This window comes from Prunus dulcis, chromosome 4, assembly GCF_902201215.1.
Source record: "Prunus dulcis chromosome 4, ALMONDv2, whole genome shotgun sequence".
Classification (NCBI taxonomy): Eukaryota; Viridiplantae; Streptophyta; class Magnoliopsida; order Rosales; family Rosaceae; genus Prunus; species Prunus dulcis.
Window position 1 is genome coordinate 816224 of NC_047653.1, and position 25460 is coordinate 841683.

Genomic DNA, 25460 nt, shown 5'->3' on the forward strand with positions numbered 1-25460 from the left:
CAACAAGTACTGGCAAAGCAATGGTCAATTTTATTTTGAACATGATGTAAACCTTTGGAACAAGTACTGGCAAAACAATGGGGTTTCAAATCTTCATCTTGACATTTTGAAAGGTTTCTTTGTGTGAATTTATTGGATGCTTTAAAAGATAATACTATGCAGCAACCCTCATGAGCAATTTAATAAACTTGGGTCTATTAGCAGTTCTAGTAGTACTTTTCTTTTCGATATTTAAACAAATTCAGAGCTCGAATCTTTCATTGCCATTAATAATTTTCTTTTTGATATTTTAATAAAATAACCATAATTAATAATTAAAAAAAATCATGAGAACCCTTCTCATTTTTAAATGGTTTCGTGGTTGGTTGAGTCTAAGAAAAAAAGAAAATTCTTCAACATACTCCATTCATGGTAACCAATTTCATCTCCTCCTCCCTTGGCAACTTCCATAAAAACGAAAAGGAAAAGAAGAGAAAAAGAAATAGAAGAAAAACGTATCACACCATGTGGCAAAGCAAAGGCGGTGCCGTTTTAGTAACCAAAAAAAAAAAAAACAGAGGCGGTGCCGTTTAATTCAAGGAGAGTCCATTAGCGTCGTGGGACCCACCCTCCCTCCCTCATACGACTGTCTACCACCTGGCACGGCCCAGATCACGGCCCGCAAATTTCAAACTACAACAGAAGAGAGCCCACGAAAACGGAAACAAACGACGACCAAGTTTGTCTTTCTCTAGAGTCCCTGCCTAGTCTGTCAGTCCACCCTCTCTTTCTCTCCGACCTCCACAAAAGAAAGAAACCTCCAAGTTCTCACAGTCCTCTCTCTCTCTCTCTCTCTCTCTCTCTCTCTCTCTCTCTCTCTCTCTCTCCTCCCGTTTCAAATGCTCCTCCTTCTTCCTCCTTCAAAATCTAACCTTCAATGTACTCTCTCTCCTTCTCGGAGTTTTGATTTTCAATTTTTGAGTTCATGACTTCTGTTCATTCTGATAAAGTTCACGTATTTTTCAATTAATTCAAGGAAAGAAGATGATGATGACGAAGAAGTCACCACCAATCCCGGCGCGCCACGTACTCAGGTTCAGCTGGAAGCTGGTGGTCATCCTCTCGATCACTCTCTGCGTCTTAGCCTTCTTCAAGCTTCACTCGCAACCTGACCTCTACTCCTCTCCTTCTTCATTATCTATCGCAAGATCTCGAGTTTCTCGCCATGGCAACAACTTTAGCGGCCCTCCCAAGATTGCCTTCCTTTTTCTCGCCCGCCGTAGCCTCCCCCTCGATTTTCTCTGGGGCAGCTTCTTCGAGGTTTAGTCTCTTAACTTTTATAAATTTATCGTTTTCCATTTCTATTTTCTGGGACTTTCTCGGGAAAGTGAAGGAGAATTCCTGTAATTTTGGCAGAATGCTGACATGCCGAATTTTTCGATTTATATTCACTCGGCGCCTGGTTTTTCTTTCGACGAGTCGACGACGAGATCACATTTCTTTTACGGCCGCCAATTGACGAATAGCATTCAGGTAGTTATTCATTTAGCTTATGATTGGTTGCTAAGAAAACGAAAGAAAAAAAAATGAAACAGAAAAGTATTCAAAAATTCAGAAACTTCCGTGATTTTTTTTAGTAATGTCATTCTAGCACCCTATGAATGCCTATATCACAGTCTGCATTTTTCCCTTAAGTTCTTTATATTTCCCTGTTTGCTGAATGTTTGCTGAAGGGAACTTAAGAAGAAGATTAAGGCAGTTTAAAGAGTTGGTATGTGGTGATTGTTGTCTTATAAATTATAACATTCTATAGTGGAAATATTTTGAGAAAAAGTTTGTAAGGGGAATGATCCAAATTGAGTTCAAAGGAATTATTTGCTTCAATATCACGTGTTGTTGTCCATATGGTATTATTCCCTACTTACATAGAATGCAAACTGGTGGTCATATATTGCAGGTGGGTTGGGGAGAATCAAGTATGATTGAAGCAGAGAGGTTGTTGTTCACAACAGCTCTTGAGGATCCAGCGAATCAACGATTTGTACTCCTCTCTGACAGGTTAATATTCTTACTGTCTAATATTAATGAGTGTATAAGCACTATTTTATAGGATGGTTACCGAAAAGAAAGTAGGTTATAGTATGAAATTGTTTACTTCTGAAGAATAGGAGTATTAATGGTGTGCTACTTACCTAAGTTTATTACTTTTTGTACTGCAGTTGTGTTCCTTTGTACAACTTCAGCTACATATACAACTATTTGATGGCTTCTCCAAGGAGCTTTGTGGACAGGTAGATGCAGGGGATTTCAATTTTGAGGTGCCAATCATGGATAATTTGTAGATATACCAGTTAGGAAATTTTCAATTCTATTTTTAGTAAGTTATTGAATGGATATGAATTGAAAAGGCATTCTGAATGTTTCTGAGTAAGTTATTTATGCAGTTTGTTTATTTTGTAGCTTTCTTGATGTAAAGGAGGGCCGCTACAACCCGAAAATGTCACCTAACATACCAAAACAAAAATGGAGAAAAGGATCCCAGGTGATAATCTATTGACTGCTTTATTTGCACTAAACCTTGCCTTACTTGTAAAACAAAAGAAAAATATATTTTAAACGTTTTGTATAAAAAAAAATTCATTTATTTAAATTCTCTGAAGGACATTCAAAGGCCACAACTTCCTCTTTTGGGGTTACAGATCCAACATTCTTGTTTGTTAAGTCAAGTCTGTAGTCTTTAACACTGGTTCACTTGCTTAGATATTATCATTACTGTCGCCATCGTTATGATTATTCCTCTGCATCTGTGGTTGGTAGGGATGGTAGTACTATGTAATATGTATGCATGATTATGCTCTGACTTGAATTTTTGATTGGGGAATCTCAGTGGATTGCTTTGGTTCGAAGCCATGCTGAAGTCCTTGTGGATGATGAAGTTGTACTACCAGCTTTCAGGAAATTTTGCAAGGTACATAATCAATCATTGTATGTCTTGAGTTTTTCTGTGTTTTGTAACATATTTCAGAATTTCTTTCTATTCTCTGAAGAGTCATTGATAATAGAACTACATCCCCTTAATTTGTCTATAGCAAGTAACTTCACTGCTTCTTACTTTGCAGCGTCGCCCACCTCTGGATGCCAGAAAGGGGAAGCTGAACATTGTAAGTGTGCATAGGCTCAGAGCATAGCGTCTAAAAGTGTTTAGTTTTTCTTGTCCAAATGAGTGATAATAGGTTCTGATTTGGCTTAAATTCGAAATGCAGAAACTTCAGAAGCAACACAACTGTATCCCAGATGAACACTATGTGCAGACACTGCTTACGGTAAGATTTTTTAATTTTTGTTGTTTTGTATCTCTCCCCCTTTGTTATTTTTTATTTATTTATTATAATTGACCGCTCTGTTGCAATGGCTTTTTATGAATTAGTTATCACTAGTTCGAGAGTTTCTGATTGGGATCCTTGTTTTTACCTGTTCTATGAATTTCTTTGTTAGATGAGTGAGCGTGAAGACGAACTTGAGCGAAGGACATTAACCTATACACTGTGGAACAGCTCTGCAACTAAAACAGAGAGTAAAGGCTGGCATCCTATGACTTTCACCCACGCGAATGCAGCCCCTCACAAAATAAAGGAAATAAAGGTGTTATTATTATTATTTTTTCATTTTCTTGGCTTGTTTTCCTTCCTGTTTCATTGTTTTGACTTGTGCCAGCCTATTTTGACAGGAGATCAACCATGTATACTATGAGACAGAATACCGGACAGAGTGGTGTCGTGTAAATTCGACATATGTTCCCTGTTTTTTATTCGCAAGGAAATTCTCCCAGGGGGCTGCCATGCGCCTTCTTAGCGAGGGAGTGGTTGGTCAATTTGATACCTCTTCATTATTAGATCCACCACCATGATCCTATACTTGAGAGTTCTTGCCGCTGCTCACTAACTGTTAGCCGACGCTGAAACTATAATTTGAGCAAGTAAGAAGCCCACCAGAGGTTTACAGATATATTATACTCACACTCACACGATAGATTTTGATACTAAAGACACTATAAAGGTTGTAGAGATGCAGCTGTTCAACATGTTTCAAAGATGATGAGTCGTCAGTTATCACAGAGAAGATAGGAAATATCCAATAGTATATGCTTGTTCCAGTCAGACTTGTTGCGTTCTATATAATGTTGAAATTGGAACGTCATCATCTGGTCTTCTCACGACGGAGCTCAAGACGCATATAACAATTAAAATATTCTCTTTGTACCCTCCAGGCGAGTTGAATAACTTGTAACTTCAGACATTTTTGGTCTGCTTGAAAAGATTGCATCATTTACTTGGGCCCGTTTTAAGATTATCTTTGTATTTTTCGTTTGTCGTTGTCTTCTTACAATTTCGAAACATCTGTGCAAAATTTGACCCCCTTGCGCCACTGCCTAAGCTGAAAGTGGCTCATTTCCTAGTGTATCATTAGGTGTAGATTGTTACACGGACGGACCAAAACTCTATGGTCTACAAATAATGTGCGTGCAAGTTTAGAATCCTCTTACTAATACTGCAGTAAGGATTGAAGAGAGGTCTTCCCAAAATTTAGCAATCAACTGTCTGGTTTATAAAGTCAATACTTGATTTACTCATTTCCCAGCTCAACATTTTCAATATTGACACCATATCGTCATATTGAGGATTTGTATTGTGATCCGTAAAGAATGTAGTCACAGTCCCATGCAATTCAATGAAACTCCAGCCAGGGAGTTTTTTCAAGCCAAGAGACCTCATTTGGGTCCATGCCTCACCAACGCCATCCCATCTGTTCATTGAAGCATAGCTATGTGCCAGTTGCACGTAGTTTCCAGCATCCACAGGTCTCAGCGTGAAAATTTCTTCTGCGATAATGTTCCCCAGTTCCTCGTTGCCCTTGGTTCGACAAGCATCGAGAAGTATGCCCAAGACATCAACTGCAGGCTCTTGAAACACCCTCTTGTAGAAGTCATAGGCCTCTTCAACCCTGCCGGCTCGGCTGAGAAGATCGACGACACAAGCACGGTGTTCCAAGCTCGGTGCAATGCCAAAATCTTCAGTCATTGACTGGTATATGCTCAAACCTGTATTGACAAGCCCATTGTGGCTGCAAGCAGAAAGAATTGAGAGGAAAATGACATGATTTGGTTTCATTCCAGTATGCAGAAACTCTGAATACATCCTCAATGCAGTCTCTGCTTTTCCATGGCAGCCATAACCAGAAATAATTGTGCTCCATGAGACCAGATCCTGGTTTGACATCTCAACAAAGCACTTGTGAGCTCTGTCTAAGTCACCGCATTTCGAGTACATGTCAACCAGAGCTGTGTCTATCAAGATGCATGGTCTAAGGCAACTTCTCATGGTAAAGTTGTGAATCCACTTTCCTTGATGAAGTGCCCCAAGAGAAGCACAAGCTTGGAGGAGGGAGACCACGGTTAATGAATCGGGCTTCTGAAGGGTTGCCCTCATCTCGGAGAAAAGAACCAGAGCCTCACGTAAATGTCCGTTTTGTGCATATCCAGCAACTATAGCATTCCAAGAAACCAAATCTCTTTTGCCTATCCTTTCAAAAATGGCACGACTGTGCTCCAAACGTGCACACTTCGCATACATGCTAACAAGGGAGTTTTGGGCAGGGATATCCAGTCTCATTCCTTGCCTCAACACATAACCGTGAATTGAGGTTCCCAGATCAAGAGAACCCAGTTGCGCACAAGCTGCAAGAGCACTAGCTATGGTAGCACTAGATGGCTCTGTTCTTGATTGTAGCATCCGACTGAAAATGTTTAGTGCCCTGTCTCCAGAATCATTTTGCACAAGCCCTGAGATCACGGCCGTCCACAGAACCACATCCTTATTTGCAGTCCTTTCAAATATCTGAATGGCAATATCAATGTTGCTGCACTTCAAGTACATAACTATAAGCGCTGTTTCAACATGGGTATCCAATTCAAATCCAGTTCTTAAAATCTGCCCGTGCACAGACTTTCCCAATTTAAGATCACTCTGTGTGGCAGCCACAGACACAGCAGAAGCGTATGTCTGTTTATCTGGCAGAATACCTTCAACCCTCATCTTACGCAAAAGCTGAAATACGTCTCTGATATTTCCAGTCTGGGAATAGCCTGAAATCAAGGAATTCCACGAAACTATGTCTCTTCCATCCATATACTCAAACAAGTCCCTAGCATCTTCAACTCTTCCACACTTACCATACACATTCAATATGGAATTCAGTAAAGTAATATCAGACTCAAAGCCATATAGTACTGCACAACCATGCAAACACTGCAAATAAGTAAGCTCCGTAACTCCGGAGAGCAAGCTTAGCAAAGTAACCGAACTGGGCTGAATTCCTTCACGCCGCATGTCACAGAACATATCGAACGCAATGCCAACATTTCCGGCACGCGAATAGCATCCGATAATGGAGGTCCAAGGAACAACATTTCTCTCAGGCATTACGTCAAAAACTTTGCGGGCATTTTGGGCATGGCCAAATTTGGCATAGAAGTTGATCAAAGAAGAAGCAATGTAAGCATCCAAAGAGAACCCATTAACGACAATACATTGGTGGAACGAGAGGCCAAAGGGGAAGAGGTTTAAGGAGGTGCAAGCTTTGAGAAGATTAGGAAAGGTATAGGTGTCCGGAGGGGTGTTGGTTCTGAGCATAGAGGAGTATGTGACAAGGACTTCTTGGTGAGAGCCTTGGGATGAGAGGCGGTTGATGATGGCGTTGAAAGTGTGGGTCGTGGCAGTTGGTGAAGGCTGAGGTGGTGGTCTCAGAGGGTTTAAGAAAGAGCCGTTTAGCTTCTTCATCATAACTCATGCTACTGATTATTGACAATGGAGGGTGGGGGTCGCCAACAAAGAAGATTACTGAGAAGTGAGAACGATTTTTCATATTTATTAATATTAAATAGAAAATAGAAAATAAATACCAGATTAACTAAAGTTCAAAAATCTGTTTAAAAAGTATTCTCGCGCAATTGGAGCAAACTTTTCAAAGAGTTTTGTAAATGATCTCACTAGTGTCGTGCAGTTCTGTTCACTGGGCAGATCATGGTGTCTAAAATTCAGTTCAGAATTCAGATTGATGGACCAAACATTGAATTGGCATACTGCAGCTAACAAGTGTGCAGAAGTTCCAGTCATGCTCGTGTAAATTATTTATTCGAGTTCACTTATCCGTTCAATTTACGAGATACAGTTTGAAGACTACAATACGCCAAAATCAGTGCATAAAATTACAAGAAAATAAATCAAGTTTGTCCAGCTAATTTGATAGTTTCTTTGGATATTCTCTCGCCCCAAATATTGTAGATCCAATTCTCACATTTGTGCTGCCCAATTCGATCTGCAAAACCATCAAATTTCTCCATTAGTCGAGCAATTTAATACATGTGTAAGTTTTAACTTCGTGAAAAAACTTCACTGGTGCTAAGATCAATAAATGTTTCTTTAACATATAAGGTTGCACAAAAGATGATCGTTTATAAGTTATAACAATCCAGCACCAAGATACCCAAACCAATCACCCCCTTCCCCTTTCCCCTCTTCTTATTGTGAAACAGATTACGATGGCGTAAGATTGGTCCTTACAGCTAGCTCGAAGTCTGCAGACATGCCCATTGAAAGTTCACATTGCTCTTCTGGTATTCCAAGTGCCTTGCACACCTCAGTTCTGCAGTTCGCTAATGTCTGACAACAAACAGTTTGGTTTGAGATTTGCCAAGAAACCCAAGGGGCTGAAATTTTGAGAAAGATTTACACATAGTATGTTGGAGAATCACCTTAAAGTTTTCTGGTGTAGATGTATAATCCAGCATCCCAATTGTCATTAGACCACAAAACTCAAGGTTTGGACAGCCCAAACTGACATGCTTTGCGAGCTCCACACATCCAGAGGGCTCAACTCCAGATTTTGCTACAATGGTATTTTACAGAGATCAGATATTATCTAGAAAATATTAAGAATAAATGACTAACTTATGGAAGCCCCATGGATTGTCGACTAACATTTGATAATGAACAAAATGAATGAAAAACATTCATCGGCTAACAATGCAAGTTGAAACCACCATACTCCTCAAGCAAGCATCTCCCACTGTATCTAAGAAAAGGGTTGCTCATATCTAGTAGACTTACATTCTTCTCCACTGGTATTCACTTGGAGCAAGACCTTCAAAGGCTTTCTGCCAATGCTAGCAACTACAGTATCAAGACGATTTGCAATCTGCAAAACATACAAGGTGGAGTAAACGGAAAACCAACCAAGCTGCTCAGTTTAAGAACAGCTGAACATGATTATCCATAAGAAAAGTATGAGCTTCCCTAATTACAGATAATTAACCATGGCCACTATTCTTGAATTACCCCAATCATTATAAATAAAGCAATATTGTATACAACAAAGGACCAGTGAATTCAATTTCCATCAGAAATCCAAAGGGGAACTAAGACAAGGTACCATCTTTACTAGAATTACAAAATTGTTACAAAATAACATTGATTTTCTCGATACCCATCACCCAAAACTAACTTTACAAGGAAAATGCTGTTACTAGAATAAGTGTCTACCTTCTTATCATCCACACTCTCTACCATTGCAAGGTTGGGTACACCAGCTGCACAATTTGAAAATAACAAAACAAAAAAGCTTATTGCTTTCTACAAATGGGCTACCTAACAAAGGCTTAAGATATGACACTGAAGCACAACAAACATATTTGAAAAAGAAAAAGAATCATACTTAGAAGGGGCTTTACTTTGTTGCTCTGCAAATTCCCAATAAAATGCCACTCAATATCTTCCGGAAGCTGCAGGGCCCAAACCAATCACTAAAAATTTAACCACTTTCATTTCTTTCGACACAAATCAGTTGGTCGAAACTCAAGTGAGATAGAGAAGCAGAAAGAAAGCAACCTGAGGAGCTTTCTCGACGAGTTCTTGGACGTAGTTTTCGCCGAAACAGCGATGGCCGGCGTCGTACACTTGGCGGAGCACAGAGACTGGCTTCGTCTTGCTCACCGCCACCACTCGGATCTCGTGGGCTACACGTCCCGATTTTTGGGCTGCCAGCTGGACGCGCTGCATCACGGAACGGAGGGCCGCGGCTGCGACGCCGTCGATTGCGGCAGAGCTGGCCATGGCTGGTTGCTCCTCTCCTTTGACTTCGTTTTCTCTCTCCGCCTTCTCCAGATTGTTGGCTTACGATACAATCCCATTGCATTTTGTGCAGTGTCACGTTTGCCATTACCGTCCAGGGCGCCAGAAGGTGCGGATTAGAAACGTCGCCGTATTCAGCCGCAGCAGGAAACGTCACATTTGGACTGTTTGATAAGGCCCAAACCAGATAGTTTTATGGCTTCGGCAGGAGCCCAAAATCTAGGTTCCTGGGCTATAGAATGTATGGCCCAGGTTTGATAATATTACTTTTTTTTTTCTTTTTTTTTGTGTGTGGGTATCCTTGCTTTTAATTTTTTTAAAAAATATAAATCCAGTAAAGGATTAACGCAACAATAGTCGAACATGTCTCAAGTTTGAATTCATCACCTTAATTGATAACAAAAACAAAAATCAAAAATCAAATTCTTATTGTAGGTGTGAGAATTTAGTGTATCCCTTACTAGTCACATTGAGGGAAAAAAATGAAACAATTGTAGGGAAAAAAAAAAAAAAGATTTGATAATGGGTAGGGCTTTCAAGGAGACGTATACATATTGCTGTTCAATTTCACTGCCTCACGCATCATTGCACGCTTAATCCACTTAAAAATTTCCAATCCTAGAGCAGTAACACCTAAAACACAAAGTATTCCAACATAAGTCCATTTCCACTTTGCAGCATGAGCTCGATTGTTTATTCCTTCAAATATGTTTGCTATGGTTAGAGCAATCAGAGCATAGCCAAGAAGATGATGGCATATCTTCACGTATTTGGGAAACCCATTTTCTCCCTTACGTCGCCAAAACATGGCAAGCATCTGAACGAACAACCATTAAAAAAAAATTGTATTATATACAAATGACTTAAAATGAAAACAATATTTACCCTTGCACTTGAGGTCCTAAGTTGTATTCCTCATTTCCTAATATCACTTGTATGAAAAAAAAAAAAAAATGAAAACAATAATTTGACTTTTTTCTTTTTCTGTTTGGAGCCAAGAGGATGAGTTTGACTTACTTGAATGGTGGTGAAAGTAAATATAATGATCCCAAGAACACGATGTGTTTTGTTGCTTTGTTGCTTTGAAGAATTCCCAAGAAACATGCCACTACACCATCCAACGGTGCCTACAATGTATCCACCGCTCTGACACGTTATGTGAACAGAATACCATTCGCTGCACTTGAAGGGAAATTTTCTGAAGTACCTTGCGGCTATTGCTCCGATTGGCAACAAAGTTCCCCATCCGAAGATATTCAGAACCCCATGCGTCTGTCATTAAACTTAATTACACACTTTAATTAATTAATCTTCTAATTATCAACAAAAAAGAAGAAGAAAGTTTTTAATAAATATATATATATATATATATATATATATATCTTACATACATTTCTTAGGTAATGCTGAAAACGAGAGGGGTTTTGACCCCTCCATGTTCTTAGATGTGTTGTGATCACTGCAGGGTTCTGAATAGAAGCAACCTGCATTTGGGGTTTCATCTCTTCAGCATTGGAGTAAGTTTCCCAAACATGAAGTTGTTTCTGCAAGTCAACCATCTGATTAGTGTTCCCCTGGTAATTGCAGCTTGAAGTTTTGGCTTTGACAGAATGCAGAGGAAAAATTAAACTCAGGATAATCAGGCTTTGGTAATTCATTATATCTCTCTCTCAAGCAAAATTGTTTGAGAGAGAGATAAACCCAAAGGTTTCACCCAAAAAAGAAAAAGAAAACAGCAAATTTGTACACTAGAAGTAGAAATATTGTAGGTTTATATGCTCAGGGTACAAAATTGTTGCTCATTAATGTTGAAGCCTGAAATATTTTCTTAAGTAGTGAATTGGGTGTTGAGAATATGTGCTTTCCTTACCAAATTGGGGAATCAATGTGTGACTTGTTTTAATGGAAGTAGGACAATCAGATTTTATTCCCATCTTTATTTCCCCTGTCCCCCCCTTTCTTATTTACTATTCAAATTTCAATCATGGGGTTAAAATATCACATAAATTTATCAATGATGTGAAAGTGAGGGAAAGGGTAACTTTCTTTGTTTATATATATTTTCTTAGACATATGATTGGGATACAGAATCACTGGAGGAGGCCAACTTTTCTTTGTTGCCAATCAAATGATTTCTTCAGAGAAGATATTGAGTAATTTACAAGTAGCCTAATGAATTTAGACCATCACTGCAACCACACAAATAAAGCGAAACCTGTACATCAAGTTTCCAATTGTCAACTCTCCTTCCCCCACTCCACACCGCCACCGCCCCCTCCCCAAAAAATTATTTCTATAAAATCCCATATCCTATTGAAACTCTACACTAAGTCTACACTCCTCTCCTTAAAAAAAAAAAATCCTTTCCTTACAGGAAAAGAGAGAAAAATATCATCAATTTATAATTTAGTCATGGCCATGAAGTTGATGAACATCTTCGTTACACTCCTAGCAATGATAGCCATTGTTGCAGCCTCAAATTTGGACGAAGATTACAACGAGGACGTGGAAATGCAGAGTACTGAAGCAACATTGCCTGAAACACCAGACGAAGGAGAAGCAACTACTTCTTTAAGAGGAGTGAGCCGTTTTCTTTATCAGAAGAATGTGCAACAGGCCGATTATACTTGCAACAAGTTTCCGAGGGTTTGTCGTTTGAGGAGCAGTCCAGGGCCAGACTGCTGCAAGAAGAAATGTGTTAATGTGAAGACGGATCGATACAACTGTGGATTTTGCGGCTACAGATGCAAGTTCACTGAGATTTGCTGCAGGGGAAAGTGCGTCAATGCATCTTTTGACAAGAGGCATTGTGGTGGGTGCAATCAGAAGTGCAAGAAGGGAGAGTTCTGTGTTTTTGGGATGTGCAATTATGCATGATTTCACACTATACGTACTTGTATACATACATATTTGTTCTGTCACACATTATGACAGCTTACAAATAACACCGAAGAGAAAGAAGAATTATTGTGAAATCATTGCAATTATAATCGTTTCAAAGTACCATATATTTACTTTTCTGTCTTTCCGGCCCATCAGAAATCTTCCATCAAATGGGAAATGTCCGGCAAAATATACACGCGTTTCAACTAGTACTGTTCTGATTTTAATTATGTCAAACAAATGGTGTAGTAATACTTGTTCTACAATCTAGCTAGTGGTTTGAAAAGTGCGACTCAATTGTTTAATTATTGCTAAATATATGGCGATATAATTTGATGCAAATTTAAGTCGCAATGCCGTAGAAACAGTTTCATGTGGTGTGAGGGAAGGTACAGAGTACCAAGTTGGTCAAAGAATTTTCATATATAATACACGGCTAGATAAATACAACTAGATGAAAACTAAAACTCAAAAAACATGGCTGAGAAGGCAATCAAAGTTGTTTTTTGGTTTTAGATATTGGATTCAGAAAAAATTAAAAAATTAAAAAATTTGTTTTAAAAAACCAGAAAGAGAAAAATAAAATCAAACATGAAATACTGTGTTTCATGGGAAAAAGAATTTAAAACCCCGAAGCCACAAAATTGAGTATTTTAATAATAGTGATTCCATTACTTAGTATTATTTATTATTTGATTTAGGATCAATATCAAAGAATTCTGTTGACCGTTTTTGTATCATTTGTTAGATTTATGATATATCAAAAACAATATTGCCCAGATTGTACAGTTAAAAATATTGAGAATCAAAGTATAGAGAAAAAGGGATCGTGGGGAGATCGATGAATGTTGTTGGTTTTTTTTGGAGAGATAGTCTGTATTAGGGTGTACCATGAGTATTTTTGGTAGTTAAATAGGGTGTATTTAGTTAATTTTACATTTTAATTTAAATATTATGGTATACATAGATCATAGGGTTTGCTCAGTTAATTTTAGGTTTCGTTTAGCATCACTCATAAAATACTATTATAATTAAATAGTATAGCCGGGCGGCTATACATCAGTGTTTTTATTTTTTATTTTTGAATAAATAGTATAGCCTGTGGCTATACGCTTTAATATAACATAATAAATCATATAGCGCTCGGCTGTACTTCAATTTTTTAAAAAGTTTTTAAAATAGTATAGCCGCTACACGGCATTTTTTTTTCTTCTAAAAATAGTGTATCCATGTGGCTATATTCTTTAAATATAATATAATTAAATAGTATAGCCACGCGGCTATACTGGGGTAATAGTATAGCCGTGCGACTATACTGGGTTTTTTTATTTTTATTTTTAAAAAAAAAAAACTGTTTTTTTCCTTGAATTTCGTTCCTTTGCATTAGGCACCACTCTGAGCTGAGAATTGGGGTGCTCTGCCAAGAGGTATTATGAGATCCTTCACAAGCTCGTACTGTTCTGCACTTATCTGGGTGTTCTCCAGCACCTATTTTGCCAACACCAAAATCGCAAGTACAGCTTAAGGTTTTTGTTTAAAAAAGCCCTTCGATAGGAGTTTAGAAAATACACGTTTTTTTTAAAAGCAACATACAATTCATGCACGTACGTATGTTTCATGTCTAATACACGTGTTTTTTTTTTTTTTTCTAATACATAGTTTTTTATTTAATAAATAGTATAGTGGATTTTGATTTCCATGACCACCTTCTTGCTGTCTTAATCGACCAAAACCCTTTGTGGGTTATAGGTTAACATGCAGTTGGGAACCGTAATCCGGCTTCTGATTTATCTCGCATCACCAATTCTGCTTACTAAAAATAGTCCACTTGGAGCTCTTGGTTCCATGACGCGGCTCAACAAAGCAAGGAATGTGGCCACCTAAATATTTTCATGTGGTGAGGGAAGGTACATAGTATCCAGTTACCAGTCGTTGCCTCTTTACTCAACATAGTCGTTTCCCCCAACGACTTTAGTTTCTTTATGTATAAGGAACAGCTTATGTCAATAGGCTTTTCAATTACATCGAAATGACCTAAAAGTGTATTAAAGGATTTTAGAAAGTAAAGACAAAAATTAAGAAACTAACGTAAATATTGTCGTGCGTGCCAAGTTATATATCATGATACCATGTGATACAATGAATAGTCAACCTATGCGGCGCACGTGCCACCTTGAACTTGTTGATACATATTGGTCAATTTTATGATTTCCAAAAGTATGGAGAAAGTCAACAAATAGGGTCCAAGTGCTTCTGTAACGGTTTCTCCATATGGAAAATAGACCACCAGTTTGGTTTTTCTTGGACCCTGGAACCAGAAGGCGGGCTTGGGCTTTAGCTGAGGTAGCTAATTCCCAACATATACTATGGATCCATGTTTGAGAAGCAGCTGCAGCTGCCTAACTAGTATGATTTATGAGTAACTTCATTTTGTTTCTTCTTCTTCCTCTTAAGTTCATATTCGCCTAACTAATTTGGAGTGTATGTTTCTTTGAAAGCCGAACTTCGTTTACTTAAAAGTTTCGTAGCCCTTTGAATTAGACCAATCCATTAAGCACATCAATACTCGTCCATATACGAATTACACCGCCTTCACATTCTTCTTCTCTATATATACTTCTCCAAAGCCTACATGCTTCTCCATCCAAAACATTCAAAGCTTCACATCCTCTACAAACCTTTTGAAATCTCTCTCTCTCTCTCTCTCTCTCTCTCTGCTTTTATACATACCACATACCATACACACCAACAACAACGAAACATCATCATGAAATCCTTCATGCTTTTCCTAATGCTTGCCATGCTAATGGCTTCAGCCATCACTACTCTTTCTGCGATACCTGACGAAGAAGAATCATTCTTCAACGAGGAAAACAATAATGATGCAAATGACGAAACCAAAAGCCAGTTGGAAAAAAGTACTTCTCTGAGGGGAAGAAGCCGCTTCCTTGCCTCCCGGCCTCCTGCAATGACTTGCGACAGATACCCTAAGGTTTGTCGGGCTTCGGGCAGCGCAGGGCCAGATTGCTGCAAGAAGAAGTGTGTGGACAGGAACACAGACAGAGCAAACTGTGGCAAGTGTGGGAGGAAATGCAAGTACGCAGAGATATGCTGCAAAGGTAAGTGCGTGAATCCGAGGTCGGACAAGAAAAACTGCGGCAGCTGCAACAACAAGTGCAAGAAAGGCAGCTCATGTGCGTATGGGATGTGCAGCTATGCATGAACGCACCAGATCACTGCTACTCGATCGATAAGGAGGATATTGCAATATAATTATTAATTGTGCAGCTATACTTTGATAATTTTATTTGTTTTATTAAGCTCAGCTATATTACCTGAAAATAGTAGCTAGGCTCTATCTATGAATTTGTGTACGTGTGTGTAAGTGCAAGAATAAGGGCTAGCCAATTAATTGTTTATTAATTTATTATTATTTTCTCTTATTATATTGTAAGGAATAATGAATTATTATTACTCAAAATAAATAAAGTTCTTATTTGTTGGTTGATGTTACTTAAGTAAGATACATATATCACTGGAATCGGACCTTAACATGCTCAGTGTAAAAAATTAGAGTATAAATTCGTTTTACCTTCTTCGTTTGCATCATCAAGCCATTGCAGGTGTAGATCCCAGCGTATTCAAGCTTCTTAATATCTCCGGCATTGATTCCCTAAGCAATCACTACAGAAAACCCAAGCATTACTATTAGAAATTCGATTCCTCAGTTTTGAAGCAAACTTCGCTAAAACTTATGTATACAGAATTCGGGGAAAACTAGTTCGATCTCACTGAGAAATCAAACTGGAGTTTTTTAAAAAAAAGAGCAAATCAAACAGACTTTTAGAAATATGAAAAGAAAATTGAAATCTGAACAATGAATTGAAGACGTACAGAGATCGAGCTTGAAACGATGAATATTTAAATAAATCAAAAAACGAAAATAATGTGGAAAGTGGTATAAATCAAGAATTAAAGACAATGAGGCCTCCTAACCACATGAATGCAGTAGGGAACATGATTCTAAACTATAAGAAAATTCATAATCAAGCATTAGGAGTTAGGGCTTTAGGGAATTGCTCCTTTGGAATGTCACAGAGAATTCAGCTTCAAAGCAATACAGCTCAAGCAATAGTAGTCTTCTAGCGAACGAGGAATTGAAGTTCTTGATTAACTGTGAGAGAGAACCCAGAAATTGTGAGAGAAAGAGATGGAGAGAGAGAGAGAAGTGATGAGAACGATCAAGTCTGAATGAAAAATAAAATAGGGAAATAAATTAAAAAAAATTCTTATATTTTTAGCCGATTGCAAATATATTAGAGGGTTTCGGGAAGAAAAAAATGAGTACAACTTACGACATATTTAAAATTTGCATTCATGGTGTATATACAATATTATGCCGTTAAAAGGCATAAAAATTACTGTTTTCATATACAGTAAATATCAGTTATTAACGACACACTTTACTATCTTTTTAAGTTGTGCTTTGTCATATACCATAAACATCAATTATTAACAACATGAATAAAAAGCTTGTTATAAATATCAAGTCGTATAAGCTCCAATTTGGTGCAGTGCATGTAAGATACATATATCACAGGATGAATTTCCAACTTATGGATGGGAGGAATTTGGATTAATTTCTTCTTTAATTGTATCTTAAGTTGAAAGGTAATTATGTTATTATCAAACCATCGCGTATTTGGGCCAGTTGTCTGGAAAATATCAAGGTATGATTTTGCGTGTGTGCATCTGATGGGCTTCGTCAAATTTGCCAGGTCTTCTTCTTCGTGAGGAATAAGCACCTTACAAACCATAGCGTGAGAAAAGCGTGATAACTGCGAAACCCCTGAGGAGATTTGCCACTTCTTTGCCTCGACGAGTGCCTTGAAGCGTGGCTTATATCGATCGTCAAATAAAAAACGACGGCTAGTGTTACAACGCGTGGAGTTTTTGTTTGACAATGGGGCCAAAAGTCTCCAAACGAAACAGCAAATTAACAAAGTGATGAGGGATTCATTGAGACTCCCATGTTCTCAGCTTACGACCGCTAATCTCTCCTAAGCCGCCCTAAAATATCATACGAATTTTAGACCGCCTTCACATTCTTCTTCTCTATTTATACTTTTCCGAGCCTACATGCTTCTCCATCCCAAAATCTTCTAAGCATCTTTAGAAATCTCTCTCGGTCTCTCTCTCGGTCTCTCTCTCTCTCTGTGTTTTTATACACTCCAAACAAACATCATGAAAGGCTTCAAGGTTTTTCTAATGCTTGCCATGCTAATAGCTTCAGCCATCACTACTCTCTCTGCAATACCAGACGAAGAAGAATCCTTCTTCAGCGAGGAAAACAATGCAATGGACGAAACCAAAAACCAGCTTGGAAAAAGCACTTCTCTAAGAAGCCGCTTCCTTGCCTCCCGGCCGCCTGCCATAACTTGCGACAAATACCCTAAGCTTTGTCAGGTGTCGGGCAGCGCAGGGCCGGATTGCTGCAACAAGAAATGTGTGGACAGAAACACAGACACAGCAAACTGCGGCAAGTGTGGGAGGATATGCAATTACGCAGAGATTTGCTGCGAAGGTAAGTGTGTGAATCCGAACTCGGACAATGAAAACTGCGGCAGCTGCAACAACACGTGCAAGAAAGGCACTTCATGTGCGTTTGGGATGTGCAGCTATGCATGAACACTAATTATCATGACGCACCAGATAGATCACTGCTAAACCCTATATCCTATATACATGAAAATAATTTATAAGGCTATGAATTAGTGTACGTGTGTGTGTGCAAGTGCAAGGAATAAGGGCTAGCTAATCGTCACCATTCGATGGGCTTAGCCAATTAATTGTTTATTGTAAGGAATCATCAATATTATCATCCCTTAATTAAAAAAGTTCTTATTATTTACTTTTCAGATATAATATATCACAAGGATTTAACCTCTTCCTTTTTATTTTTTGTTCTTCCAACTAGCGCATACAGATGGTAGGAATTTGGATGAATTTCTTTTTTAGTTGTATCATAACAACGAACTAATTTGATTCAACGGTTAAGAGATAGAGCCTCATTTAAGGGCTTTAGATAAGACACTTACTATGGAATCAAACAGTTGTAGAGAGAGGCTCACTGGAGAATAAGAAGGGGTTAGAGAAGGGAGAGAAAAGGAGGAAGTGTTCCTGGAGCCGTTTCTTTAGAGTTCTTTTTTATTTTATTTTATTTTTACTGAGCTTTGTTTGGCATATACAGAGTGGAGAACTTGCAAAAGGACCCACAAGTAGTGGTATGAAGTATTTACTCCATTATGTAAGGTTCTGAGTTCGAGTCCTAGCATCTGTGTAGTGTGTGTGAGTTTAGTATGCTATCGCCTTTCTCAACAAAGGTCCTCAAAAAATAGAGGGCACAAGACGGTTGTTGGGCTTGTAATACGCTAGCAAACCAGAACCAGAGCACTAATGAATTGATTAGAATTTAGAACAATCAACCTAGTGATATTGGAAGACCTATATGCTAATTTCTAAACACTTCTAGAACCAATTATCAGCGTGAAATATATACTCTTTTATCTAATTTGAAGCATATATCATCACATTGCAGTCGGTTGTCTGATATTTTGTACATGCATATATGAAGCTTCTCTATATTTTAAAACGAGATAAAAACACATTTATTTTATTATATAATACATTTCAGTTTGGTACGTACTGTACGTATAAGGCATTTAGTTGCAAGGCATTTTGGCATCTTAATTGTAATTTGTATGGTGATGACTCATGTCTATATTGGCGTCCCAGATAAAATCGAACAATGCGACAAGTGTAGCTAGGTATAGTTATTAGTTGTAAAGGAAAACAGCATCCGCCAAATATATATACATTCATATTAAAAGTTGGTCAAAATGATACTGAATTGATATTAAAAGTTGGGACAACAGTAAGTAATTGTAATTATACTGACAAGCGAGCCCGATTACAATTAGGAAACAAAGCCCAAGAATCTTCCTGTGTAATTTGTGCAGGCTTTAATTTCTTTGTTCTTATTCACCTAATTTCTAGAATACGTAATATATTCTTAGGAAGCATAAGTTTGTTTACTGATAAATTAACGTTTTGTACGGCCCTTTGAATTAGACCAAGCAAGCATAATAAGATCACCTCTGTCAGCCCTCACGCCTCTCTACATATACTTCTTCAAGCCCTGCATGCTTCTCCATCTATCCAATCTTTACACATTCTAGCTCATTCCTTTTCTTCGATACATACACGACCGACCAAATTAATTCAAATCAGTTAGACCAAAATGAAATCGCTCAAGTTTTTCTTTGTGCTAGCGATTCTGGTTGCTCTATCAGCTGTCCATACTCTCTCAGCAACATCATACGAATTCGAAGAATCATTCTTCAACGACGTCGTCGAGGAAGACAACAATAATGTTACAAATGAAACCTTTGACGACCTCCCAGTTATGGCCGCACAAGGACAAGAAAAAACTTCTCTTAGAGGAAGAAGCCGCTTTCTTGCTTCTCATCGGGCCATGGCTGCGACATGCGACAAAAACCCTAAGGTGTGTAAAGCCACGCATGCACATTGCTGCCACAACAAATGTGTTGATTTGAAGACAGACAAACTCAACTGTGGAAAGTGTGGGGTGAAAAGCCATCACGCACAGATATGTTGCAAAGGTCATCTTGTGAACCCAATGTCTGACAAGACACACTGTGGAGGCTGCGACAACCATTGCAAGAAAGGCGGTTCATGTGCGTTTGGGATGTGCAGCTATGCTTAGAAATTCATAATGACGCAACGCAAGGGAACTTCACCTCATCAATAACAATAAGGAATATCGCAGATTCAGCTACATATATTACTATTGCAATAAGGAATAATGTTTTATGTATTTGTTTTGGAGACTAATTAAGATATATGTTTTTGACAATGTCTTGCTCAAAATAATTATGGATGAAAAATTATCTATACTTGAAATGGGTTAAGACTAAGGCTTGAAATTTTTACAAAGAAGGGCTAGGTATTGATGATCGTCATAATTTGATGGACAATATTTCCCGATGTGAACCAAATACTTTGTACACGTCACACCCATGTGTGTAGAATACGTATAAATAACATATTTTGTTATCATAATAACATTCAATCATATAACTTAAAACTAAATGATAATGAATAGAGGGGCCAAGATGTATCTAATATATTGATATGCAGAACTTAACATAAAAATCTCTAACAACCAAACACATGGAAACAAACTGAAAAAGCTAGATTCTATTTTCCAAGAGCGAAATATTTACCACTGATGCCAATGCAAAATGACCTCGTATTTGTACTATTACATACAAGTTGAACTGTAAAAACTCATTCAAGAAGTCGAGATCGTTTTTATGGTTTACAACACGAACAAAATTACCTCTTCTCTAGTATGGTATATCAAATTAACAGATCTAGTCTGATCCTTTGTCAATCGTTGCGGTTGTTTCAATGTGTGGATTTTACCCCAAAAAAATTCAGTCTGCTACCGTAAATCTACATAAAGAGGATTTCTTTTTCTTTTTTCTTTTTTTTTGGGTAACACATAAAAATGAATTTATTTGTAAGAAAAAGGCATTATGGGTTCGTTATTGGTGCCCCGGATAAAACCCAACAATGGGACAAGTGGGACAACTTTTGATTCGCGAAGAAATGGGAGGGGCTGAATAAAAAATAAAAAATGAATTAATTATACTTGCTAAAACAGCATATGCCAAATCTTTAAACTAAAGAAATGAGACATCCCAGCTAACAACATTCTTTAGCTAGTTAATTAATCAGCGCATGCATCATGCCATCATGGTTAGTTTGGTCAGTTTGGTTTCTTGGACCTTTGAAATAAGAATATGGGATCCTGGAAAAAAATAAAAATAAATAAGAATATGGGATTGTGATCTGTAATTATATATTTATTTTCACTAATGATAGCAACGCGAATTCCAGAGTCATGACTTTGTGTTAATTAGCAGCAAATTATGCTTGAGCCCAAGCAAATAAGCAGCTTGCCTAACCTGCATGTTTCTTCGTCAAATTTGCCAGGTCTTCTTCTTCGTGAGGAATAAGCACCTTACAAACCATAGCGTGAGAAAAGCGTGATAACTGCGAAACCCCTGAGGAGATTTGCCACTTCTTTGCCTCGACGAGTGCCTTGAAGCGTGGCTTATATCGATCGTCAAATAAAAAACGACGGCTAGTGTTACAACGCGTGGAGTTTTTGTTTGACAATGGGGCCAAAAGTCTCCAAACGAAACAGCAAATTAACAAAGTGATGAGGGATTCATTGAGACTCCCATGTTCTCAGCTTACGACCGCTAATCTCTCCTAAGCCGCCCTAAAATATCATACGAATTTTAGACCGCCTTCACATTCTTCTTCTCTATTTATACTTTTCCGAGCCTACATGCTTCTCCATCCCAAAATCTTCTAAGCATCTTTAGAAATCTCTCTCGGTCTCTCTCTCGGTCTCTCTCTCTCTCTGTGTTTTTATACACTCCAAACAAACATCATGAAAGGCTTCAAGGTTTTTCTAATGCTTGCCATGCTAATAGCTTCAGCCATCACTACTCTCTCTGCAATACCAGACGAAGAAGAATCCTTCTTCAGCGAGGAAAACAATGCAATGGACGAAACCAAAAACCAGCTTGGAAAAAGCACTTCTCTAAGAAGCCGCTTCCTTGCCTCCCGGCCGCCTGCCATAACTTGCGACAAATACTCTAAGCTTTGTCAGGTGTCGGGCAGCGCAGGGCCGGATTGCTGCAACAAGAAATGTGTGGACAGAAACACAGACACAGCAAACTGCGGCAAGTGTGGGAGGAAATGCAATTACGCAGAGATTTGCTGCGAAGGTAAGTGTGTGAATCCGAACTCGGACAATGAAAACTGCGGCAGCTGCAACAACACGTGCAAGAAAGGCACTTCATGTGCGTTTGGGATGTGCAGCTATGCATGAACACTAATTATCATGACGCACCAGATAGATCACTGCTAAACCCTATATCCTATATACATGAAAATAATTTATAAGGCTATGAATTAGTGTACGTGTGTGTGTGCAAGTGCAAGGAATAAGGGCTAGCTAATCGTCACCATTCGATGGGCTTAGCCAATTAATTGTTTATTGTAAGGAATCATCAATATTATCATCCCTTAATTAAAAAAGTTCTTATTATTTACTTTTCAGATATAATATATCACAAGGATTTAACCTCTTCCTTTTTATTTTTTGTTCTTCCAACTAGCGCATACAGATGGTAGGAATTTGGATGAATTTCTTTTTTAGTTGTATCATAACAACGAACTAATTTGATTCAACGGTTAAGAGATAGACATTTAAGAGCTTTAGATAAGACACTTACTATGGAATCAAACAGTTGTAGAGAGAGGCTCGCTGGAGAATAAGAAGGGGTTAGAGAAGGGAGAGAAAAGGAGGAAGTGTTCTTGGAGCCGTTCCTTTAGAGGTTTTTTTTTTTTTTTTTTATATATTTTTTTTTAACACTGAGCTTTGTTTGGCAAATATAGAGTGGAGAACTTGCAAAGGACCCATTAGTGTAGTGGTATGGAGTATTTACTCCACTCAGGTATGGTTCTGGGTTCGAGTCCTAACATCCGTGTAGTGTATGTGAGTTTAGTATGCTATCGCCCCTCTTTACAGGAAAGGTCCTCAAAAAATAGAGTGGATGTAAGATCCCACATCAACCAACGGAGAGGGGGTGATGTGCCTTATATGTGCACACCCGCATCCATCTAGCACGAGGCATTTTGGGAGCTCACTGGCTTCGGAGTCGTAAGAACTCCGAAGTTAAGCGAGTTGGGGGCTAGAGCAATCCCAGGATGGGTGACCCACTGAGAAATTGCTCGTGAGCTCCCAGAAACAAAATCGTGCGGGCAGAGAGGGTGGCCCAAAGCGGACAATATCATGCTACGGCGGAGCCGATCCCGGGATGTGACAGTGGAGAACTTGAAACTGAGTTGTCTTTTTTGAAGCATAATAAATAAGGGCACAAGACGGTTGTTGGACTTGTAATACGCTAGCAAACCAGAACCAGGGCAGTGATGAATTTATTAGAATTTAGAACAATCAACCTAGTGATATTGGAAGACCTATGCTAATTTCTAAACACTTCTAGAACCAATTATTAGGGCGAAATATATCATCACATTGCAGTCGGTTGTCTGATATTTTGTACCTGCATACGAAGCTTCCCTATATTTTAAAACGAGATAAAAACACATTTATTTTATTATATAATACATTTCAGTTTGGTACGTACTGTACGTATAAGGCATTTAGTTGCAAGGCATTTTGGCATCTTAATTGTAATTTGTATGGTGATGACTCATGTCTATATTGGCGTCCCAGATAAAATCGAACAATGCGACAAGTGTAGCTAGGTATAGTTATTAGTTGTAAAGGAAAACAGCATCCGCCAAATATATATACATTCATATTAAAAGTTGGTCAAAATGATACTGAATTGATATTAAAAGTTGGGACAACAGTAAGTAATTGTAATTATACTGACAAGCGAGCCCGATTACAATTAGGAAACAAAGCCCAAGAATCTTCCTGTGTAATTTGTGCAGGCTTTAATTTCTTTGTTCTTATTCACCTAATTTCTAGAATACGTAATATATTCTTAGGAAGCATAAGTTTGTTTACTGATAAATTAACGTTTTGTACGGCCCTTTGAATTAGACCAAGCAAGCATAATAAGATCACCTCTGTCAGCCCTCACGCCTCTCTACATATACTTCTTCAAGCCCTGCATGCTTCTCCATCTATCCAATCTTTACACATTCTAGCTCATTCCTTTTCTTCGATACATACACGACCGACCAAATTAATTCAAATCAGTTAGACCAAAATGAAATCGCTCAAGTTTTTCTTTGTGCTAGCGATTCTGGTTGCTCTATCAGCTGTCCATACTCTCTCAGCAACATCATACGAATTCGAAGAATCATTCTTCAACGACGTCGTCGAGGAAGACAACAATAATGTTACAAATGAAACCTTTGACGACCTCCCAGTTATGGCCGCACAAGGACAAGAAAAAACTTCTCTTAGAGGAAGAAGCCGCTTTCTTGCTTCTCATCGGGCCATGGCTGCGACATGCGACAAAAACCCTAAGGTGTGTAAAGCCACGCATGCACATTGCTGCCACAACAAATGTGTTGATTTGAAGACAGACAAACTCAACTGTGGAAAGTGTGGGGTGAAAAGCCATCACGCACAGATATGTTGCAAAGGTCATCTTGTGAACCCAATGTCTGACAAGACACACTGTGGAGGCTGCGACAACCATTGCAAGAAAGGCGGTTCATGTGCGTTTGGGATGTGCAGCTATGCTTAGACATTCATAATGACGCAACGCAAGGGAACTTCTCCTCATCAATAACAATAAGGAATATCGCAGATTCAGCTATATATATTATTATTGCAATAAGGAATAATGTTTTATGTATTTGTTTTGGAGACTAATTAAGATATATGTTTTTGACAATGTCTTGCTCAAAATAATTATGGATGAAAAATTATCTATACTTGAAATGGGTTAAGACTAAGGCTTCAATTTTTGCAACAAAGGGCTAGGTATTGATGATCATCATAATTTGACGGACTATATTCCTCGATGTGAAAAAAAAATACTCTCTACACGTCGCACCCCTATGTATGGAATATGTGTAAATAACATGTTTTGTTATCATGATAACATTCAATCATATAATTTAAAACTACATGATAATGGGTAGAGGGGCCAAGAGATATCTAATATATTGTTATGCAAAACTTAAGATAAAAATCTCTAACAACCAAAACATGGAAACAAACTGATGCCAATGCCAAACGACCTCGTATTTGTACTATTACATACAAGTTGAACTGTAAAAACTCATTCAAGACGTCGAGACTGTTTATGTGGTTTACAACACGAATGAAATTACCTCTTCTCTAGTAGACCAAATTAACATATCTAGTCTGAACGAAACTACATGAACGAAAATTACCTCTTCTCCATCTAGTCTGAACGAAATTACCTCTTCTCCATCTATCCAATCTTTACAACACGAACGAAAATACTCTATACACGTCGCACCCCTATATGTGCGGAATACGAGTAAATAACATATATGTTTTGTTATCATGATAACATTTGATCATATAACTTAAAACTACATGCACCCAAAAAAAAAAAAACCAACGTCGTGGCTTTAGGGTGATAATTTTAGTTCTACTGTTTTCAAGGTGCACGTGATTAAATTTCAGTCTGCTACCCTAAAGAGGATTTCTTTTTTTGTCTTTTTTTCGGGTAACACATAAAAATGAATTTATTTGTAAGAAAAATGCATTATGGGTTCGTTATTGGCGCCCCG

General features: G+C 38.2%; 10 protein-coding genes across 10 annotated transcripts; 7 read left to right on the forward strand and 3 right to left on the reverse strand.

The window, feature by feature from the left end:
- The first annotated feature begins 674 nt into the window (after nucleotides 1-674).
- Nucleotides 675-4427, forward strand: LOC117623943 (glycosyltransferase BC10-like). Its single transcript, XM_034354990.1, has 11 exons — nucleotides 675-918; nucleotides 1016-1299; nucleotides 1396-1512; nucleotides 1937-2037; nucleotides 2199-2270; nucleotides 2440-2521; nucleotides 2867-2947; nucleotides 3099-3140; nucleotides 3243-3302; nucleotides 3475-3621; nucleotides 3707-4427. Exons 2-11 carry the CDS (start codon nucleotides 1024-1026, stop codon nucleotides 3884-3886), a joined length of 1158 nt encoding a protein of 385 aa, XP_034210881.1. The 5' UTR covers nucleotides 675-918; nucleotides 1016-1023; the 3' UTR covers nucleotides 3887-4427.
- A 74-nt stretch (nucleotides 4428-4501) lies between these two features.
- On the reverse strand, nucleotides 4502-6859 carry LOC117623942 (pentatricopeptide repeat-containing protein At4g04370). The gene has a single exon (XM_034354989.1). The coding sequence runs from the start codon at nucleotides 6816-6818 to the stop codon at nucleotides 4563-4565; it is 2256 nt and encodes a 751-aa protein (XP_034210880.1). The 5' UTR covers nucleotides 6819-6859; the 3' UTR covers nucleotides 4502-4562.
- Nucleotides 6860-7093: 234 nt separating this feature from the next.
- On the reverse strand, nucleotides 7094-9233 carry LOC117623944 (pyridoxal phosphate homeostasis protein). The gene is made up of 7 exons (XM_034354992.1): nucleotides 8922-9233; nucleotides 8749-8815; nucleotides 8577-8623; nucleotides 8145-8232; nucleotides 7790-7923; nucleotides 7599-7697; nucleotides 7094-7353 (listed from the first exon to the last, which is right to left on the reverse strand). Exons 1-7 carry the CDS (start codon nucleotides 9144-9146, stop codon nucleotides 7273-7275), a joined length of 741 nt encoding a protein of 246 aa, XP_034210883.1. The 5' UTR covers nucleotides 9147-9233; the 3' UTR covers nucleotides 7094-7272.
- Nucleotides 9234-9699: 466 nt separating this feature from the next.
- LOC117624120 (cytochrome b561 and DOMON domain-containing protein At5g35735-like) lies at nucleotides 9700-10745 on the reverse strand. The gene is made up of 3 exons (XM_034355258.1): nucleotides 10556-10745; nucleotides 10182-10436; nucleotides 9700-9981 (listed from the first exon to the last, which is right to left on the reverse strand). Exons 1-3 carry the CDS (start codon nucleotides 10721-10723, stop codon nucleotides 9700-9702), a joined length of 705 nt encoding a protein of 234 aa, XP_034211149.1. The 5' UTR covers nucleotides 10724-10745.
- Nucleotides 10746-11576: 831 nt separating this feature from the next.
- On the forward strand, nucleotides 11577-12041 carry LOC117623945 (stigma-specific STIG1-like protein 3). The gene has a single exon (XM_034354993.1). The coding sequence runs from the start codon at nucleotides 11577-11579 to the stop codon at nucleotides 12039-12041; it is 465 nt and encodes a 154-aa protein (XP_034210884.1).
- Nucleotides 12042-14706: 2665 nt separating this feature from the next.
- LOC117625854 (stigma-specific STIG1-like protein 1) lies at nucleotides 14707-15490 on the forward strand. The gene has a single exon (XM_034357434.1). The coding sequence runs from the start codon at nucleotides 14815-14817 to the stop codon at nucleotides 15268-15270; it is 456 nt and encodes a 151-aa protein (XP_034213325.1). The 5' UTR covers nucleotides 14707-14814; the 3' UTR covers nucleotides 15271-15490.
- Nucleotides 15491-17249: 1759 nt separating this feature from the next.
- Nucleotides 17250-17903, forward strand: LOC117626261 (stigma-specific STIG1-like protein 1). The gene has a single exon (XM_034357929.1). It carries the CDS (start codon nucleotides 17292-17294, stop codon nucleotides 17733-17735), a length of 444 nt encoding a protein of 147 aa, XP_034213820.1. The 5' UTR covers nucleotides 17250-17291; the 3' UTR covers nucleotides 17736-17903.
- Nucleotides 17904-19347: 1444 nt separating this feature from the next.
- Nucleotides 19348-19833, forward strand: LOC117626786 (stigma-specific STIG1-like protein 3). Its single transcript, XM_034358629.1, has one exon. It carries the CDS (start codon nucleotides 19348-19350, stop codon nucleotides 19831-19833), a length of 486 nt encoding a protein of 161 aa, XP_034214520.1.
- A 1724-nt stretch (nucleotides 19834-21557) lies between these two features.
- On the forward strand, nucleotides 21558-22206 carry LOC117626337 (stigma-specific STIG1-like protein 1). The gene has a single exon (XM_034358006.1). It carries the CDS (start codon nucleotides 21595-21597, stop codon nucleotides 22036-22038), a length of 444 nt encoding a protein of 147 aa, XP_034213897.1. The 5' UTR covers nucleotides 21558-21594; the 3' UTR covers nucleotides 22039-22206.
- Nucleotides 22207-23953: 1747 nt separating this feature from the next.
- LOC117626785 (stigma-specific STIG1-like protein 3) lies at nucleotides 23954-24439 on the forward strand. The gene has a single exon (XM_034358627.1). The coding sequence runs from the start codon at nucleotides 23954-23956 to the stop codon at nucleotides 24437-24439; it is 486 nt and encodes a 161-aa protein (XP_034214518.1).
- Nucleotides 24440-25460: the final 1021 nt, after the last annotated feature.

Bases quoted from the DNA above. Each gene is read 5' to 3' on its own strand.
- LOC117623943 (XM_034354990.1), top strand. From the start codon at position 1,024: ATGATGATGACGAAGAAGTCACCACCAATCCCGGCGCGCCACGTACTC. The intron at 2,038-2,198 runs GTTAATATTCTT...TTTGTACTGCAG, and splicing joins TTTGTACTCCTCTCTGACAG to TTGTGTTCCTTTGTACAACT. The intron at 3,303-3,474 runs GTAAGATTTTTT...TTTCTTTGTTAG, and splicing joins ATGTGCAGACACTGCTTACG to ATGAGTGAGCGTGAAGACGA.
- LOC117623942 (XM_034354989.1), bottom strand. From the start codon at position 6,818: ATGATGAAGAAGCTAAACGGCTCTTTCTTAAACCCTCTGAGACCACCA.
- LOC117623944 (XM_034354992.1), bottom strand. From the start codon at position 9,146: ATGGCCAGCTCTGCCGCAATCGACGGCGTCGCAGCCGCGGCCCTCCGT. The intron at 8,816-8,921 runs GTTGCTTTCTTT...TGGGCCCTGCAG, and splicing joins TCGTCGAGAAAGCTCCTCAG to CTTCCGGAAGATATTGAGTG. The intron at 8,624-8,748 runs GTATGATTCTTT...CAAATTGTGCAG, and splicing joins CAAAGTAAAGCCCCTTCTAA to CTGGTGTACCCAACCTTGCA.
- LOC117624120 (XM_034355258.1), bottom strand. From the start codon at position 10,723: ATGGTTGACTTGCAGAAACAACTTCATGTTTGGGAAACTTACTCCAAT. The intron at 10,437-10,555 runs GTATGTAAGATA...GTTTAATGACAG, and splicing joins TTCAGCATTACCTAAGAAAT to ACGCATGGGGTTCTGAATAT. The intron at 9,982-10,181 runs GTAAGTCAAACT...TTGTTCGTTCAG, and splicing joins TTACTTTCACCACCATTCAA to ATGCTTGCCATGTTTTGGCG.
- LOC117623945 (XM_034354993.1), top strand. From the start codon at position 11,577: ATGGCCATGAAGTTGATGAACATCTTCGTTACACTCCTAGCAATGATA.
- LOC117625854 (XM_034357434.1), top strand. From the start codon at position 14,815: ATGAAATCCTTCATGCTTTTCCTAATGCTTGCCATGCTAATGGCTTCA.
- LOC117626261 (XM_034357929.1), top strand. From the start codon at position 17,292: ATGAAAGGCTTCAAGGTTTTTCTAATGCTTGCCATGCTAATAGCTTCA.
- LOC117626786 (XM_034358629.1), top strand. From the start codon at position 19,348: ATGAAATCGCTCAAGTTTTTCTTTGTGCTAGCGATTCTGGTTGCTCTA.
- LOC117626337 (XM_034358006.1), top strand. From the start codon at position 21,595: ATGAAAGGCTTCAAGGTTTTTCTAATGCTTGCCATGCTAATAGCTTCA.
- LOC117626785 (XM_034358627.1), top strand. From the start codon at position 23,954: ATGAAATCGCTCAAGTTTTTCTTTGTGCTAGCGATTCTGGTTGCTCTA.